At 32.7% G+C, this 18,476-nt stretch overlaps 3 protein-coding genes across 9 annotated transcripts in view; all 3 read right to left on the bottom strand.

The window, feature by feature from the left end:
• Nucleotides 1-894: 894 nt before the first annotated feature.
• On the bottom strand, nucleotides 895-1,846 carry LOC116347263. Its single transcript, XM_031777801.1, has 4 exons — nucleotides 1,724-1,846; nucleotides 1,492-1,665; nucleotides 1,366-1,378; nucleotides 895-1,168 (listed from the first exon to the last, which is right to left on the bottom strand). Exons 1-4 carry the CDS (start codon nucleotides 1,763-1,765, stop codon nucleotides 1,083-1,085), a joined length of 315 nt encoding a protein of 104 aa, XP_031633661.1. The 5' UTR covers nucleotides 1,766-1,846; the 3' UTR covers nucleotides 895-1,082.
• Nucleotides 1,847-2,339: 493 nt separating this feature from the next.
• Nucleotides 2,340-3,035, bottom strand: LOC116347257. Its single transcript, XM_031777785.1, has one exon. It carries the CDS (start codon nucleotides 3,033-3,035, stop codon nucleotides 2,340-2,342), a length of 696 nt encoding a protein of 231 aa, XP_031633645.1.
• Nucleotides 3,036-7,960: 4,925 nt separating this feature from the next.
• Nucleotides 7,961-18,476, bottom strand: part of LOC116347266 (trehalase) — a 39,970-nt gene continuing 29,454 nt past the window's right edge. For 2 of the 7 annotated variants that reach the window (XM_031777805.1, XM_031777806.1), the window contains 9 exons: nucleotides 16,802-17,091; nucleotides 16,416-16,599; nucleotides 16,185-16,352; nucleotides 15,396-16,103; nucleotides 15,074-15,307; nucleotides 14,656-14,820; nucleotides 14,467-14,593; nucleotides 12,330-12,444; nucleotides 7,964-8,152 (listed from right to left, as the gene is read on the bottom strand). In XM_031777805.1, the coding sequence (XP_031633665.1) occupies nucleotides 8,128-8,152; nucleotides 12,330-12,444; nucleotides 14,467-14,593; nucleotides 14,656-14,820; nucleotides 15,074-15,307; nucleotides 15,396-16,103; nucleotides 16,185-16,352; nucleotides 16,416-16,599; nucleotides 16,802-16,938 (1,863 nt within the window). In that variant the 5' untranslated portion in view covers nucleotides 16,939-17,091 and the 3' untranslated portion in view covers nucleotides 7,964-8,127. Of the gene's footprint in view, nucleotides 8,153-8,413; nucleotides 12,211-12,324; nucleotides 12,445-14,466; nucleotides 14,594-14,655; nucleotides 14,821-15,073; nucleotides 15,308-15,395; nucleotides 16,104-16,184; nucleotides 16,353-16,415; nucleotides 16,600-16,801; nucleotides 17,092-17,741; nucleotides 17,796-18,187; nucleotides 18,420-18,476 lie in introns of those variants that run through there. The other 5 variants (XM_031777809.1, XM_031777803.1, XM_031777807.1 and 2 more) reach the window with 5 other exon arrangements.

Raw genomic sequence — 18,476 nt, 5'->3', positions numbered from 1 at the left:
TTCTCTTACATACTTGTCATACACTCGTGTGAATTATTCTGTTCTGTTAAGTTCGTTTATTCCGTTCATTTATTTTATTTATATTCTTAATCTCGCAATCACATCGCAAAATTGCGTAAAAATGGCAGATTCTATTAACAGTTTTATTGATCTTGACACCGGCTGTATAAAATATCCTGATGGAGACTTTACTTTTATATTACACTTTATTCTGTTTAGTTCGCCAAAAGATAGAGTGAGGGCGTTAGTGTGACAGATTTCATATAAAAAAGCTACTGTATTAGAGATCTTACTCTACTGGCTTCTTTCAAAAATACGTCATGCTAGAAGCTATGATAAACTGCTATGATAACTTAGTAAATGAACCATGGTTGTACAAACGCAAATATTTATGTAGGGTAAAACAAAAAAACATCAAGTACATTTTTCCATATTTTGATTCAATATTTTTTGTTATCTCAAACACAATAGTTTTCGCTTACGATTTGTAAATAATTTATTGTTCTTTATATCGCCAAAATTAAAATTTCAAATTTCACCGAACTTGAAAGTTTTAAACATTAACTGCATTCTCACGATGGATTTGTTTATGGCAGTAGATGTCTCTAATGAACAAAATGAAATTTTATCTGGCCTATCATTACCGATACAATCCATTTGAATAACAATATGAATAACATGTTATGACAATATAGGAACCACTAGCGAATTTGGTTTCGATTGAATAGCAACAAGATTGATTTTTTGGATTACAATATTATTTATTTTGTGGATAGAAGTAGTTTTTTAGTCTATTGGAAATAAAAAAATACAAAGCCTAGTTTTAAATAATAATAAGAGAAGCAAAACAATAGAGGTTGGAAAGCAGAGAAAGAAAAAAAAACCGGTTACGTGTTACCGAATTACGCATTTTTAGTCCTCGAAGTTGGTTCTTTGAAATTTATTTTTATTGGACACATTTTTAGGCAATATGATGTTTATTTATTTCCCTTTATCAAATTTTTTCATTACATATGGTTTTTTCTACATGATGCATCATATCATATTAGACCCAATGGCGCATGTATTACACACGACAATTATTACTTGGGAAACTTTTTAACTTGGTTCAAAACGCCAGCAGCAAAAGTTAAACCTCCAACAGCTGCTCCCGTTTTGATTGGGTGGTCTGTGAATTTAAAATAAAATAATAATTTAATTTTTTCGATTGACATAATATTATCATCTGCGATCACGGCAGTGAACATTTTTCTGACTTCGACCAATTCGAGTACGAAAAATATTATTTTCATAAACAAATTCTTTTGAAGTACTTTCATTGGTTTGTAATTAAAATTAACGAACAAAATTAATGAATAGACTTACTACTTGCACCGCTCTGAAAGTAGAAAATAAAAAATTTGATAAACATTTTCTGAATTATTCTTTTCCTTATCATTTAATGTGATAATGAATTGAAATTATAAAAATTAATCAATTTTTTATTATTACCATTGCAGCAGCGGTACCTACTACGGCCGTTGCACATGCGGCCGCAATGCCAGCACCCACTGGATTTTTCGGCACCTTAGCAGCAACATTTCTTATAGCAGCCATTGGATTTTTTGACAAAAATTCAGCAGCTTTATTTACACCATTATTTAATCCAGGTGCACCCATCGCAATCTATGAAGAAATAGAATCATGAAGAAAACAGAGTTATAGATCGATTTAAACCACTTACAGAAACCAAGACCAAGAAACACAACGACGACAAAAAACGCATTTTAACTATTTATTACTAAGCGGTTCAATTTAGTGGATATTAATTTATTTGATATCGTCTAATGTTCCATAGACAAGTGAAATTCACGTATTATTCGATCCATTATTTATACCTATATTTTTTTAATTTGAAAAAAAAAAACAAACAAACAAACGCGCATAATATTATATCAAAAAATTTCATTTTAAAATTAAATGCGTATATTATTCAAAACAGAATTCCAAACAAAAATTCACAGTCGCGGGGTTGGCAATATCCCAAGTGACGCAGTACCAATATACATATGTGTTTTGCGTCAATTATATACATACGCCAAAGTAATGAAAATCGATTGGAGCCGTATGATTTTTGGGAAGGGCGTTTGGCATACCTCAAGAGTAATTGGGTCTCAAATGAATGGGTTAGGATTAAAGTGAGCTGAAATTTTCATATGAAACATGTTGCTCTTTTATTTTCATCTCAGTTAATTTGGTCATTTATTTTTACCGATTTCATGATTGAGATTTTTACAACAAAAACAACAATCATTTATAGACCGATTGTACCTTTCGGTGTGTGGTCTTTTACGAAACGACTAGACTCGAATTCCTCTTACAATTCCTCTCCAAACTTCCCTATCGAGAGCCAGGTCTTGAGTTTCTCTACACCAATCATACCCTCTAACATTCAAATCACATTTAACCGAATCCAAATAACGTCTAAGGGGTCTTCCTCTGTTTCTCGGTCCATCTGCTTCGGCATACAAAATCTTCTTTGGTAAACGCAACTCACCCATACGTTGGACAAGTCCAAACCATCTCAGTCTCGACATTCTTGCAACTTCATCCACCGACACAACATTCAAATCATCTCGAATTCTCTCATTTCTTATACGATTTTCCCATTGGTCTCTTCGCGATACTCCTGAAATCATTCGCAAAACTTTCATATCAGCTACTTCCAATTCATGGATTAAATTTTGAGAATCGACCCAGCTCTCGCTTCCGTAAAGGATAGTTGGCCTGAAGATTGACTGATGAATCATCAACTTCGTCTCCTTACTCAACTCACGTTTATTGAAAACGTGTGATCTAAGCTGTGCTACTACCTTATTTCCATTCATTCTACGTTGTTCAAACTCTTTATCAAACTTGCCATCTTCAGAGAAGATGCAACCCAAATACTTGAATTGTGGTACTTGTTCAAGCAAGTTTCCACTCAGTTCACACTGGACAGTTTGATGAGTTTTGCCCACATGCATAACCTGGGCTTTTGAACTGTTAATGGTCATTCCAAAGTCTGTACAAGCCGCTTGTTAGTCTCTGACACTATTTTGTAGCTCCTGTTCAGAACTACCGAAAAGTACCAAATCATCTGCGTATGCTAAGGCCGAAATTAAGTTACCCCCAAAGCTACGTTACCCCTTAGGTAAAATAATAATAATAATAATAATAATAATAAATAATAAACAGAAGCGGTGAGATTGTACAGCCCTGTCTAAGACCATTACGCACCTCAAACCATTCGCTCAAATCACCATCCACCCTAACTAATGCTTTACTGTTTGCGTACAAACTTTTAATTGCCCTAAGAAGAGATTTTTTTATATGAAAATTTCAGATCACTTTAATCCTAACCCATTCAAATCAAGTCTACAGTAGATTGCCAAATGTCGACACACGACCAAATGTCGGAATACCGAGAGGTGAATTGAAATTAAAAATTGAAAATTCATTTGAATTGCATTTTTAAAAGTAAATTATGAAAGATCAATATCAAATCTCTTTATTATAATCCAAATTTTAATCAAAAATCTATTATTGCTTTCACAAATTACGTTCAAAAAAAATTCGGCATTTTTATCACTTTTTCACGTCAAAAGTTAAACTATGTCATTTTGAGACAAGCCGGTAAAATGCGTTTTTTTATATGAAAAAATAACTAGTTTGGAAAAAAAATTATATCGGCGAATTGTAGATAGTTTAATTTAATTATTGAACAGAAATTTTAAAAAGTTTCAAGTGAAACACTTTGGATTTGACAGATGTGACAGTTAAAGTCGTATTTGGATCATTGTGAAATTCAAACCAAAAATATTCTAGATCAGTGAAATAACGTAATATTTTTAAATATTTTTGCCACTTTACTATAGAAAAATAAGTAAAATGAAATATGGAGCAAAAATATATCAATCTAATAATTTTAACTCCAATATTTTGTATTGTTTACCTCAATGTAAATAGTGCGTTCATGGGCTGTCAAAACTTAAAGTTTACAAGTTTCGTAGTGAAAATGCATGAAATATGTCGAGATTAGGGAGCCGAGAATTGGACGACGAATATCCGACATTTGGAATTTTCGATGTTATGACGAAAAAATGGAAAAAAATAATACATTTTTAGAAATTACTATCTTTTGAGAAACGTGAAATGAAGCACAATTAAATTCTGCATCGAATTGTGTATAAAGTGATATTTTTTCATGAAATCAAAAATGTTAAATATTAAATTGAAGTTGAAAATTCAAACAAATAGTCCGACATTTGGGCGAGTGTCCATACATTTTTAGAAATTTCACATTTTTGTCGCTAAAAAAATTAACATTTAAAAAAAACGAGAAAATTTCTTTTTTTTCGAGATACCGAAAAATCTTACACTGTAAAACCGATGGGATTAAAAATAAATATTTTCGGATTTTTTATATATAAATATCCAAATGGATTAAAATTTAAATCAAAATTATCAAGTGAGAGAACAGAGAAGAGTGTAAGATGATGTTTTTTGGTGCTCGCTAGACGCATGATTTTTGTGATAATATCGATTTGATTATTTTGATTTAAATTTTAATCCTTTTGGATTTTTTTTTATCCATTTGGATTTTTATATATAAAAAATCCGAAAATATTAATTTTTAATCCCATCGGTTTTACAGTGTAAAGTTTGTCGATTGATCTGTTTATGTTTTTCATTTTGTTGGTAGCATTGGTGTAACTAATAAATAATAATTAATAAAAATTCTTATTAGTTAGTAGATTTGTTCCATTAGTACTTTATTATTTGGTAATTCATAGTAGCCACTAAGAAGTAATAATTATTATTTTACTAGCTACTAACAACTACTAATTATTAGATCTTAGTGGATTTTTTATTAGAATTTTAGTAGATATTTTATTAGAATGTTAGTAGATTTTTTATTAGAATGTTAATAGAAATTTTATTAAAACGCCTATTGATTCAATCACGATTGGTATTAGCTTACTATTCAATAGGTATCACATAGCAAGTTTATATGAAACTCTCGGAGACTCGGTATAGAGTACTCAAACAGTGAAAAAAGTCCAGATCGTGATTTAGATGATATGGAATGCGATTTTTTTCATTCTGATTTCACCCAGGGACCGGTTCGCGCATATTTCTATGCCTGATAGCTATGCTAAGCATAGCGGAGAGGCAAGCCGCAACGCACCCGTCGCCATTCGATTCGAGCTATATCTTATGCGTACGTCTCTCAAAGCACGGCCGCCTGCATACACGAACATGTGTATGTTCATACAGAGTGGACGGCAATGCGTCGGTTGCATTTGCCGCTATGCTTGGCATATCTATGCTACCTAGCGTATCTAGGCAAGCATGGAAATATGCACGAACCGGTCCCTGATTTCACCAGGTGATACAGAAAATTGAATAGTATTTGTAAATCGATGAAAAAAAATTAATTATTTTTTTCATTTTTCGCGATTTTCCACCATCTACATGGGATGCTTGTATGAAAAACACGGAAGACCGCTGAAATGGCACTGTCGTAGGTCCGTATATATTTGGCGTTTGCCATTTCAGCGGTCTTCCGTGTTTTTCATACAAGCATCCCATCTAGTAGGTGAAAAATCGCGAAAAATGAAAAAAAATTATTAATTTTTTTTTCTTCAATTCTCAAATACTACTCAACTTTCTGTATCACCTGGTGAAATCAGAATGAAAAAAAATCGCATTCCATATCATCTAAACACGATCTGGACTTTTTTCACTGTTTGAGTGCTCTATACCGAGTCTCCGAGAGTTTCATATAAACTTGCTATGTGATACCTATTGAATAGTAAGCGAATACCAATCGTGATTGAATCAATAGGCGTCATTTGGCTATTGCAAGGCGAGAGAAAGTTGCAACTGAGAAAATTTTAATGAAATTTCTATTAACATTCTAATAAAAAATCTACTAAGACCTAATAATTAGTAGTTGTTAGTAGCTAGTAAAATAATAATTATTACTTCTTAGTGGCTACTAAGAATTACTAAATAATAAAGTACTAATGGAAAAAATCTACTAACTAATAAAATTTTTTATTAATTATTATTTATTAGTTACACCAATGATGTGCGTCGCTGTGTGTGATGTGTCCTGTGTCCTGTGTCCTGTGTCCTGTGGCGTGTTGCCAAAATTTGTTAACACGATAAATCCTCTTCCAAAAACTCAATTCAAATTCTGACTTTGCAGGATGATTTGGGACTACTAGGAGACGTGCTGATTAGTTTTTGAGCAATATCTGTTGACCGGTGTAATTTTTTTTGGTCCGAATGGAGTACCCACAATCCCACATCCATACATTTTTGATCATTAGCTAGTAAAATAATAATTATTACTTCTTAGTGGCTACTAAGAACTACTAAGTAATAAAATGATAAAAATGATGAAACTAATAAACTAATAAAAATTCTACTAATTATTGTAGTAGAAAAATTAACGTCTATGGTTCGTAGTTTCTTTTGAGACGTCCGCCAGGTGGCACGTTATGTGATGTAACTAAGCGTCACCATAGCTGAACAGACAGGAGGGGGGGTGATTACCTCCCCCCCTGAGGCATCAAATTTTTGCGTTACCCCTTTACAAAATTCATTATTTTGGATAGAATTTTTCTCATTTTGCTAGGGTTTTTGGATCATAGATGAAATTTTCCTATTTTGCTAGGAGTTTTTGAGAAAATTACCCCCCCCCCCCCCAATAGTATAGGGCCAATACCCCCCTGAATTTTTCAGTCTGCCCAGCTATGAGCGTCACTGAAAATTTATATCACAACATTTCCAAAGTTAATGTGATACACGCTCAGTATTGCGTCACAGTGGCAACTTCGAAAGTTACTTATTATACATATACTATAAGAAATGAACTTTGAAAATAATTTTTTCTACTCATCTGTTTTATTTAGCGTAACCAAATTTTGTTTTGAAGAAAGATATTTGGTGTTTAAATTTCAAGGTGCTACGTAAAATAATGTAAACATATCTGGTTTTTAATTTCCATTAATTATTAGGGGAAGATGGAATAAAGCGGATAACATTTTGTTTTTTACTTTCATTAAACTATGTTATTTTGAATTCTCTAAAACAAAATGAAAATCAACAAACCAATCGACCAATTTTGACGTTTTCGGTACATTTTACTGAAATTTCTCGTTCACTTTTCATCCATGATCCCTTGAATTTGATGTCATTCGATCCCTTGATTTCATGAAAAAAAGAAGACATTTTATCATTTTCTTTCTCAAAATGCTATCTAGCGGCCCGAATGTGAAAGGTAAATAGTGATAAATATCGGATCGATATCATTTGTTTATGGAACATTGGACGATATCAAATAAATTAATATCCACTCAATTGAACCGTTAAATAATAAATAGCTAAAATGCGTTTTTGTCGTTGTTTTGTTTCTTGGTCTTGGTTTCTGTAAGTGGTTCTCGACAGTGGACCATATCAAGTCGTTAACCAATAATACCAAACCATAATATGTTCGTTATATGTTGTTACAGCATGACCATAATGAGTATTACCTTTGAGTAATAAAACATTAATTTTAACTTCACACTTGCCCAAAAATGTATATCGAACAAAAATAAATGTTTAAATATGTTGAAGTATGATCCGATTTTTTCATAAAAGGTTTATTTGTCATATTTGAACGGTAATAAACTATTTTTTGTTGTACCATTACTTCATGAGAGCAAGTTCCACATAAACTGAAATAAATGGTGTTACCTTCTGGTCTATAAATGGTGCATACCTTAAAGAAGATAAGACCCACATGAGCTTCCGCTAAAAATGCGCCAGAAGCTATGATAAACTGCTTAGTGAGTGAATCATGGTTGTACACATGCAAATATTTGTGGAGTAATACCAAAAAAAAACATCACTTTGATCTTAATTGTCAGGTACTCTTTTCATATTTTAATTGAATAGTATTTTTTGTTATATCTAACACAATAGTATTCGCTTCCGATTTGTAAATAATTTATTGTACTTAATATCACCAAAATTAAAAATTAAAATTAAATTAAAGTTATTGAATAAACTTCCGCCTTGAGGCCCAAAAGGAAATATTTCGGAGCTCTGATTTCAGTGTCGTGCAAGCAACTTTGGTCTGAAACAAAACAAAAATAAAATTATTCTCCTTTTGGTTCTGCAATCTTCGTTATAAGCTTAAGCTTATAATAATTAGTTGAAACCGGCTCTGCTTTTATTTTGAAAGCCAACTCAAATTCAAAGGTGCAGGCATGATTATGTCGTGTTTTTATGTTGAATGAAAACAATGAAATGTTGACATAATCGCTATTAGGGAAGGACTGTCTTTCAGATGAATGCAATGAACAAAGATATGAACACACGGATTTTTTTTAAATACTTGTTTTTAGTTACTATAATTTATTTGTATCAATTTCTTTTCTACTAGTTTGGGATTATAATATATGTATGCGTAAGTATATAAAAATAACTATACAGGGTGGGCCAGAATAACTGCAATTTTTATATGTGCTCAGAAAAAGTATTGTTTTTTACTAAAATTGAATGAAAACTTTATTGGGATTTAGAATAGGGTCCAAAATTTTAAATTCATGTTTTGGTTTTGATTCTTCCTCCGTTTGCACGGATCACCAAACGCAAACGTCGTAAAAACGATTTACACGCGGACCGCACCATTTCGATGGGAATATCGTTCCGATTTTCTTTTTAAATGCATCCAATTTTGTGGTTTTCGTAATCTTCAGATCATTTAACTTTGATTGCATGTAGCCCCACACAAAATAATCCAATGGATTCAAGTCTGGAGACGATGGCGGCCATTCGTCTTTATCAATAAAATCAGGCACATTTTCCTTTAACCACTGTTGCACTCTGTTTGCTCGATGTGACGGTGCCCCATCTTGTTGAAACACCCATGGTTCATTACCAAACACTTTTTTGGCGTGTGGCAACAATTTTTTGCGCAATATTTCTTCTTCATACACAGCTGCATTGATTTTAACGCCACTTTCAACGAAAACAAGGGGAAATTTGTGGTCGGCCGAAACGGCGCCCCAAACCATGACACTTGACACATTTTGATATCGTTCAACGACTAAATCATCTTCAGGAATGTCCTCAATTGTCGCTGCGTATACACGATCATTTTGCGCATTGAGACTTGGCTGCAAAAGGAACAACTTCTCGTCGGAGAAAACGATGTTTGAGGTTGCGGCCCGGCTTAGCAGCTCTTTGCATTTTCGCTTTCTATCTTGCTTATTTTTTTTTTGTCAAACCATGTTTTCGGTTTTTTTTGAATGGTTTCATTCCCAAATCTTCTCTCAACACTCGTCGCATTGAAGATCGACTGATATTGTGCTCACGAGCTAATATTCTGGCGCTTCTTTTGTTATTTCGAAGAATTTTCTTTCGTACCTTTTGGACCAGACCTTTTGTTCGTACAGATCTTTTTCTGCCCGTTTTTCGCTTCACATCGACAGTTCCACGCTCCTTGTATCGTTTTATGGTGCGATGAATAAAATTCAAACTGATATTGTCGATCTGAAGCTTCCGAAAAATATCAATTTGTCGCAAACCTTTTTTATGCAAATTCAAAACGAGTTGACGTTTCACATCCATTATTGTAGCAAAGTAAACAAGAACTGCGCAATAATGTGCATCATCACAGTGGATAACCAAAACATGAATAAACATAACGGTAAACAAAAGAGTGACTGGAAAGTTATTATAGTAGTATCTACATAGGTGCGAAAAAAAATTGCAGTTATTCTGGCCCACCCTGTATATCGACAAACTCTAAAAATGTGTCGAATTCAAATTGTACAATAGGTTTGTATTTCTAAATATATGTCAAATATATTATATGTCATACATCATATGCCTTAATAAATTGTCTGAAGAAAAAAATACATGTCTAAATTGAAGTGTTGATTTTTCACTTGATTTTCTTCAATTTCTTTCTCTATTTCTCAACCTTTTCTCTGAACTAATTGTAGAACATATTCTATGTCTAATCGTGAGCTTATTTGTTCAAATTATTTTACTTTTTCTATCAACTGAGCGATCAAAGGAAATGTTGACAATTTTCTCGTGTCTACACGATCTTATTTCTTTAATTTATTATGAATTCATTGCTTTTTTTATTTAAAACAAATCCCTTTTCTCTCCAACTACCAAAATGAAATCTTCCATTTGATTTGAATGCACAACTATATTAATGAATTTCTTTGAAAAAATGTGTTTGCAATTGGCAAAACAAAAAATTGAAAGAAAATACGACTAAAAATTGTCACGTTTTGTGTCGGATTTTCCAGTTTTTTCTTTACTAACTTTTTGTTTAACTTTGATGATCACGTCAATTTATTATTTGATTCGCACTCACATATTTTTCGTGCATTTATTTCGTTTCTTTTTGTACTTATAGACAAACGGCACCATTGGTGTTTCTTTTTTGAGGAAAAAGTTATGAATATTTTCAAACGATCTATGGGATTTTTTTTTTCAACTCTTTGGCGTGTGCCTCAATTTCTCGTTGAACGTATGAGTAATTGATGTTGAAATTAGCCAAATAAAAAAGAAATCTTGGCCAAAGCGAACTCAATACGCGATATTCTTCAAATATATGAACCATTGGAATTGATAATCCATTCGCTTGGAAAAAAATTGTAGGAACTCAAACAAAGAAAAATGATCGTTCCTTGAATTTATTGCGGAACAATGAATCCCAGTCTCTTATCTAATGTCTCTCTCATGTCACAAGGCACATTGGGTGCTTCAATTTGAATTTTCGCTCAATTTATCATTCGTTCATTCAATCACATTCATTTGGCCACGCATTTATTCGAAAACTAAAAATGTATGGTTCTCATAAAAATGCGCCTTGCATTTATTTCAATTGTGTGCTTGCAAGTAATGAATCATTTATCTCGAGATCTGATTTTAAAATTTCACATTTTCAATTCTAACACAAAGAAAATGATGAAGAAAAATGTCATTTAAACGTTAAAAACTCCTAATTTTATGTCTATCACCCGCCTTTCGCTCAAACGTTTTATAAACAATATGAATAAGTCTTTGTCTCCATTTCCAATCCGATTAAAATCTATATAAATATATATGTACAACATTGAGTCATCGGCTTTCTTTAAAATTCTTTGCATACAAAAATGTGGTTACAATTAGCACGATATTCACAAATAAATAGTTCCTGTATACTTTGGAAATGGATAGAATCGATCTCAGTTTTTACCACCTTCACACACTCACATACACTTTGCACACAAAAACGAACGATGGAAGACATTTGAGTGAGATTTAATTTTAATTTGTTCAACGGTGTGAGCGGGCAAATACTTTTGAGATGATTCAAGCGTCTATATTGTAAGTCTAAAAACCATGTCCAGCGTGGTGCATTTCATAAATATTCTAATTCTAAAACTGAATTGGATTTGGAGCTAAGCACGATTCAGTTTTACAATAGGCATCATATTTAATCACGAAACAGCATAAAACCAAAAAAAAAGAGAACTGAAACCTTATAGAGCTACTCCATCGGCATATTTATAAATCAATACAATTTATGTGAAATTTCAAAATCAAACCCCATGATTCACTTGTTCACTTAGGTATAAAATGCTGTTTCTCTTCTTCATCTTAACTATTTCTCATCCTACACAATGATCATATTTGATGACAATTTTTAGTCACATAAATTAATATTTTCTCTCATTTTCGTTGCAAAAGACAAAAGGCGTGCGCGTGAGCAAAAGCACAATTTAAAACAAAAATAAAATCATTACACTCTCTTTGTCAACACAAATTCATTTATCCATTAATATTAATTATAGTTAGCATTCAAATGGTCACAATGAAATCGTCTCTCTTCCATTCACATTAATATAAATAAATAAACTAATAGCTAATGTGAAATTTAGTTACTAAAATACACGTGGCATTATTTGTTTATCATGCGGGAAAGAGGAAAATGAAAATAAATTCGGCACTGGGACAGTTTTTTTCTCTTTCTTCATTAAGTTTGTTGAAATGCGCATCTTTATTTTTATGATAGTCTAATTGGTTGATGGAGTATATGCCATGTTTCCACTTTTGGGTGTATGTGTATGTATTTGTTGGTCGATGAATGAGTTTCCACATATTTTCGGTTAGGAATCAAGCAACCTGCAATTAAATAAACAATTTTATTAATTCGATGGTAGAAATTGACACAAATTTAAATAGAAAATTATAAAAAAAGACGGAAAAAAATAAAGAAAACAAAACCGGCACACTCACCTCACCCAAAAACATGCGTTGCAATTGTGGCCGCTACAGCTACAGCTGTTGTCACACCAACTGTCCATCGATTCAATTTGAATCCACTACTAACAGTGCTGGTCGGAGGATTTTTTTCTTCTGAAATTGCATCACAAAAGTCATTCATTAGATTTTCGAAATTTTCACATCAACAAAATTTATCTATCTATATATAATCATTCCATCGTATTTTGTCCTCATTTTTTAATATTATTTTCAGGTTTCGGACGTTTTTGATTTGAAAATATTGGTCTTTTTCAGTCCAAAAAAAGTTTGATCGTTCGAAATCGCCATATGTATTGCAAAAAATCTCATTAAATATTCGTTTTGAAATTGTCAAATGTAAAAAAAGTCAAACTCATCGTTTCAGTGTAAAAAGCAATGAATATTCGTTGAAATGAATCACAAATGACCGATGAAAAAATAGATTACACGTTGCAGTCGTTCCGGAAGCAAATTTCATCTTTTTTTTCCCCTAAATCATTATGCAACATCGTATATGCGATGAATCGTTTGTATTATGAAACATTCATTACGATCAATCATCTGTGATGTGATGCATATATTGCATTCAATTGTGTTCCCGTTCCAGACAATCGACTGCGAATAACAATAAGAAACCACAAACAAAATGACGAATCGCATCACCGTTGATAACAATCGGTGTCAATCGTCATATTGCATGTTGAAGACGTCAAACAAATTGCAATTTAAAATATTTGTTTTTTTTCTTGTTTCGTCTTTGTCATGGATGATACAAACATTGAACTTGACTTTGCAGCAAAAGAACAGGAAACATGATAATGATCTCGAATCGTTGCATTATAGCTCATGTTGATGAATGAACGCGCAATTCCACAATCTCAATCATCATATTGTGAATCAATCAATTCCCATGAATTGATTTGTTTTTCACATTCAAATTGATTTTTGATAGGATTAATTGCGGAAAGACTGTGTCATCATTTAAAGTAATAGTATTCAATTTTTTTAAAACAATTTTGGCGTGAGATAACCACGGGAAATTCCCAATCGTTTGAGTAATTGTGAATTTGCTTCCATTTTTAGACAGAACAAATACTTGACATTTATACAAACTCGGCCCAACTGAGGTGTTTTTTGCATACAGGAACTAAAAAAATATAAAATGAAGAATTTCCGAAAATTGAATGCATCTGACTCTGCCTATTGTATGCAAAAAACTAACGCTCTCAATAACAACACCTCAAATATTAACAAGACATAAAAAACACATATTGTAATTTAGAAAAAAAATCTCTTTTTTGTTCGTGGTTTTTTTTCTCTTGAACTTGAACAGTTTTTCATCGAATTTTTAAAAAAATTTCTTTTAATTTACTGAAAATCAGATTTTTTCCAAAAGTTTTTTTTTGCCGAAACCAAGAACGATGAAAAGAGACGATTTTAATTCAATACATATAAACGACGTTGAACACAAACAGATAAGAACTTGTTACATTTTTGTCTTGACGAAAATTGGATGAATTTTGAATATTTTTTATTCGAATTATTTTTTTTAGATATCCAAAAAAGGATTTTCTGTCGTACGAAAATTCAAAATTCATCAATAAACTTATACTCAATTTAGAAGAAAAAAACGACCGCTTTTGAATGAGCAATAATTCCCGTTTACAATTATAACAATAAATATGAATTATATATTGATTGGACATTAACAAATATACACTAAACGCTACAAAATATACAATATATAAATAAGACAAAATGCAATGTTTACCCAGGGCCAAACGAAATTCATATATGTACACATACATAATGAAGGGGACATAACATAACATTGATGATGATGGTTTTTTTTGTGGTGGAGCATAGTCGAGAGATGGGAGTTTTTGTTTGTTGTTGTTGAATGTGTTATCAAAGGGGAAAATGTTGGTGGTGGTGTAGTTGTCGTTTTTTGTTTCTTTGCTTTCATTTTGAAAAACTTGTAAAAATTTGTGTGTTTAGTCTTTGTTCGAAAATAGCTATATAAATATATGTTGAGACATTTGATTTTTGTTTATTGGAGATGATTTGGAGAGAGAGAGAGACATAGAGTTCACGGAATGGTGTTTGTTTTATCGCATGTTAAATGTGTTTCTGAACCTGTTGATTTCATATCTTGGCCATATTCAGATAGCAATTGCAAGATTACACCATTCGACCATCCGAAACCTAATTGAATTTCGTACTCGCCACCGCCACCATATCCACCGGACTCTTCCGCCGAATACTGCAATAAATTAAATTCACAATTATTAAGTGGAAAACAAAGGAATTTGGGTGTTATTGTACCTTTTCGAACATAGCCCGTGTTGATTTGTACGCAATGAAATTTGAGCGAACCCATCGTGATGCCCATTCAAATGATTTTTTACAGGCTTCCTGTGTTTCGAGGGCACGTAATCCTTCGACTAATAGGTATTGCATGGGTGGCCAAACGTTTGGATAGTCCCATTGCTGGTTTTTTGAGAAAAAAAGGAATTTGGTGTTAGAAAAGTAAAAATACAATGATACTGTTTCTCAGAGCAAAATATGTGAGGTGGAGCAATCTTAGGAGAACAAAAGCCTTTTTAATTCATAATATTATCAATTTTGAATTTTTCATTTTTTGCTCCTTCCTCATCATCGACTCGTCAAAGCGAACCTCATACATATTGCTTTGCGAAAAATTTCAGGTATACCTTACTAATAAAAAATGCATTTTACTCACTTCACCCGATTGAATCAATGTATTTGGCACACCGCCCGGAAATAGATCGATGCCAGTTTCATTGATATATTTGAGCACTTTTTTTGATAACAGCTCCTTTTCGGCTGTATTAAAGGCACCAGTCCACAATGGTGACAAATTGGTTGGCACAAAGTATGGACGCGGTTTTTGATTAATTAAATCATAATCGAACCATGCACCAGCCTCTTCGTTCCATAAAACACCTTGAATAGCCTATAAATTTAAAAAAAAAAAACGTTGTTGAATTACACCCGTTTTGAATGCCGACCTGAGATCTAAATGTGTGAACTCTGTTACTTACATCGTACATTTCTTGAGCGAGTTGTTCGAATTCGGCCGATTTTTTTGGATTTTGTGCCATCAAATGAAAATCGGAAATAATGCGAGCATTCCAAAAAAGGATTGCATTCAATTCAACGGGGACAATTGATCGACATTTAAGATCCTTTAATTCACCTTCATTTGTACCATTTTTAATGAACCAACGACTGGAAAAGTCCATACCACTTTCGGCGCCTGCCTTCAATTCCGACCACATTGCCTCTTTTTCTTTTTCCGTTTCCAAATATTGAGCGGTTAAAATATCTTCGAGATAGGATTCAGGACGCGGACCCGTCGATTTATCACCATATACAGCGAGCGCATAGCCTTTCACTTCAACCATGTGATTGTTATAGAAGAAATAAAATTCACGTTCTAATATTGGTACAGCCATTTTCATAAAATCAATATCTTTTGTTTTTTCAACATAGGCCTTGATCATGCCGGCCAAAAGTGGTGGTTGTGAGCGTTCCGAATAATAGATTCGGCCACCATTCGGTATGAAACCGAAACGATTTATGATCGATAAGAAATTTTCAAGCATTCCTTTTGCGGTTGAATACATTTCCGATTGAAGCAATCCTTGGATTATCCAGTACGAGTCCCAATAATAAAATTCACGAAAACGTCCACCCGGAACGATTACCGGATTTTTCACATGGATTATTGAATAGTGATCGGGATTTTTCTGAAATAATGAAAAAATTCACGAATTTTCGAATCGCAATTTTGTTTATCGCAAATATTCTCAATAAAAATGATGACTTACCGCAACATCGTCAGTCATTTGACGTCCTAATTGTTTCCAAAATGCATGCAAATCAGATGCCCATTGTCGATAGTCAGGATCTTTGATTTTGTCCAAGAAAGCTGGACTTTCTTTCCAGTCTTGTGGCACCCACTGAACGAATTCAGCGCCAGGTTTCTCGAAATAATCCTATTTTATTTCAAAACGAACGAATTATATTTTGGTTTTTCTTTATGGCTGTTTGTTACATACGTTAACAAATTGTCGAATATCCTCTTTTGATGGTTGATTGTCATATTTTGCCATAAAATCCCTGAATGAATCCAATGTTGTCTGCGGCGATTCCTTCATTTTCATATCGACAAACGTTTTTGAATCATTGTACAGCTTGGCCATTTGCACGGTGTGCAATAAATCGCCTCGACAATACACCTCACTAGAAAAAAAAATCATTCGAATTAAAAACACATCGAGAAAAAAATAAGAACAACAACAAATCTGAAAAAGAGGCTTCGATTCGAAGGGTCAACAATTTTTGTGCTAATTATAATTCAGTGAATCATTTTATGTGTGTGTGTCGAATGCGAATGAAGTTTTGATAAAATGAACCAGCGATGATCAAAAAAAGCGACTCTTACCTTTGACAATGAGCGGGTTCGAATGTAGCATACTCATTGTTACTATTATGTCGTGAATTGATTGCATAGCTATGGACTAAACTACAACAACTAGTGATAAATGCAATGGCAACGGTAACACTTAACGAACTTAACATTTTAGTGTTCTAGTTTTCTTCGGCCTTCAATACGGTATATCTGCTTGATTGTCTTTTTATTTTTTGTTCAATTTATATCACTATCTATTAGTCAATATTTGAATTGTAGTATGGACGCATTGAAGTCGATTTATTGGTGTATTGTAGATGATTCTGAAATAAATAGTTGACGAACGGCTTAGAAAAGTGAACCATTTTTAATGCACTTTTCCGATTCCATGGATTTTTTGAACGGCGAGTCCAACGATTTTTCTTATTTTTCAGTCGATGAAAAAAAAACCAACGATGGCTCAAAGAAAGCTCTATTCGAAGAAAAATGAAGAAAACCTATCCACGGACCAAGTCAATTTTTCCCTTCGTGATAAATCGAACGGACTTAGCTATTAGGCAAAGTAAAATGTATGATTTATTTTTTTCTTTAGCTATTTACAGAACTCCACAACTAAAAGAAAACCCCTATGCCCAATCACAATTTCCGTTTCAATTGATTCAAGATGCCAAAACACATGCGAAGAAATAAAAAGAGTACAAATATGATAATTATGATGAACTAAGTGTGTGCCATGAAAAATGGTGAACAATCATAGCGTACACATTTCAAAGTTTCACCAAATGTTTTAGCACAAAGACCGGACTGATTCAAATGAATTCATTCTCGATTTTGTAATTCAAAAAAATATGAATTTGTTTTGTTGAAGAAAAAAATCAGAGACAAATCATTATAGGCGCATTTGAAAAGCCGACCCATAACATTTGTGTCATGATCTTTTGCGTTATTTCTTTCCTTGTCTTCCTTTACTTACAAATTAGATGCATCAATTTTAAGATCACTTAATGGTAGAGTCGTTTCATCAGCGCTAACACGGAGAAATGATAAAAGAAAACGAATGCAAAATGTTCAATTAAATTAACCGTTTTGGCTGCGTTTGGAGCAAATACTATTTTCTATGGGTTTTTTTTAAAATAAATCTAAAGTGAGAAGAAAATACACTTTGCGATGCGATGCGATAGAAAAACGGTTGCCCTGAATATCTCCAATAGATTTGGAACTTAACTTATAATATAAACTAATGAATACTTTTTTTTCTAATGAAAACAAAATATCAAATCCTAATGCACTAACAAAAACCTCTCCTCTGAATATATTAATTAATAAAAATAATCATCTCAGAATCAATAGAAAGAAAAATCCTTCCAGAATGAATATTCAAAAATCAAAAAAAAAAAAAAAATGTGGAAATGCCCGCACTTGAAAACTTTTATTGATTTTTGTTTTTCTCCAATCACCGAGTCAATTTCCGTAAGTGTTTGGCTTAAAGACACTTCCTTCGACCGATCTAAAACTGAATTGTTGCACGTAGTGCACACCGCTTTTATATCAAAGTCTATTTCAATCGTTTTGACTATCGTTTGTATTAATTTACGTATGTGACGATCATTCAAAAGTGGGCTCATTCGAGTTTTTGTTCGGAGTGGGTTAATTCGAGTTTTTGCCACCGTATTGACTAGACGTTAAAAAAAAATACTTGGTTCTTAAG

This window comes from Contarinia nasturtii, unplaced genomic scaffold (genome assembly GCF_009176525.2).
Source record: "Contarinia nasturtii isolate CC-2019 unplaced genomic scaffold, AAFC_CNas_1.1 Cnas_scaffold_1764, whole genome shotgun sequence".
NCBI classification, from domain to species: Eukaryota; Metazoa; Arthropoda; class Insecta; order Diptera; family Cecidomyiidae; genus Contarinia; species Contarinia nasturtii.
Note: the sequence above shows the minus strand (reverse complement) of the source record. Positions and strands in the feature narration are given on the sequence as shown.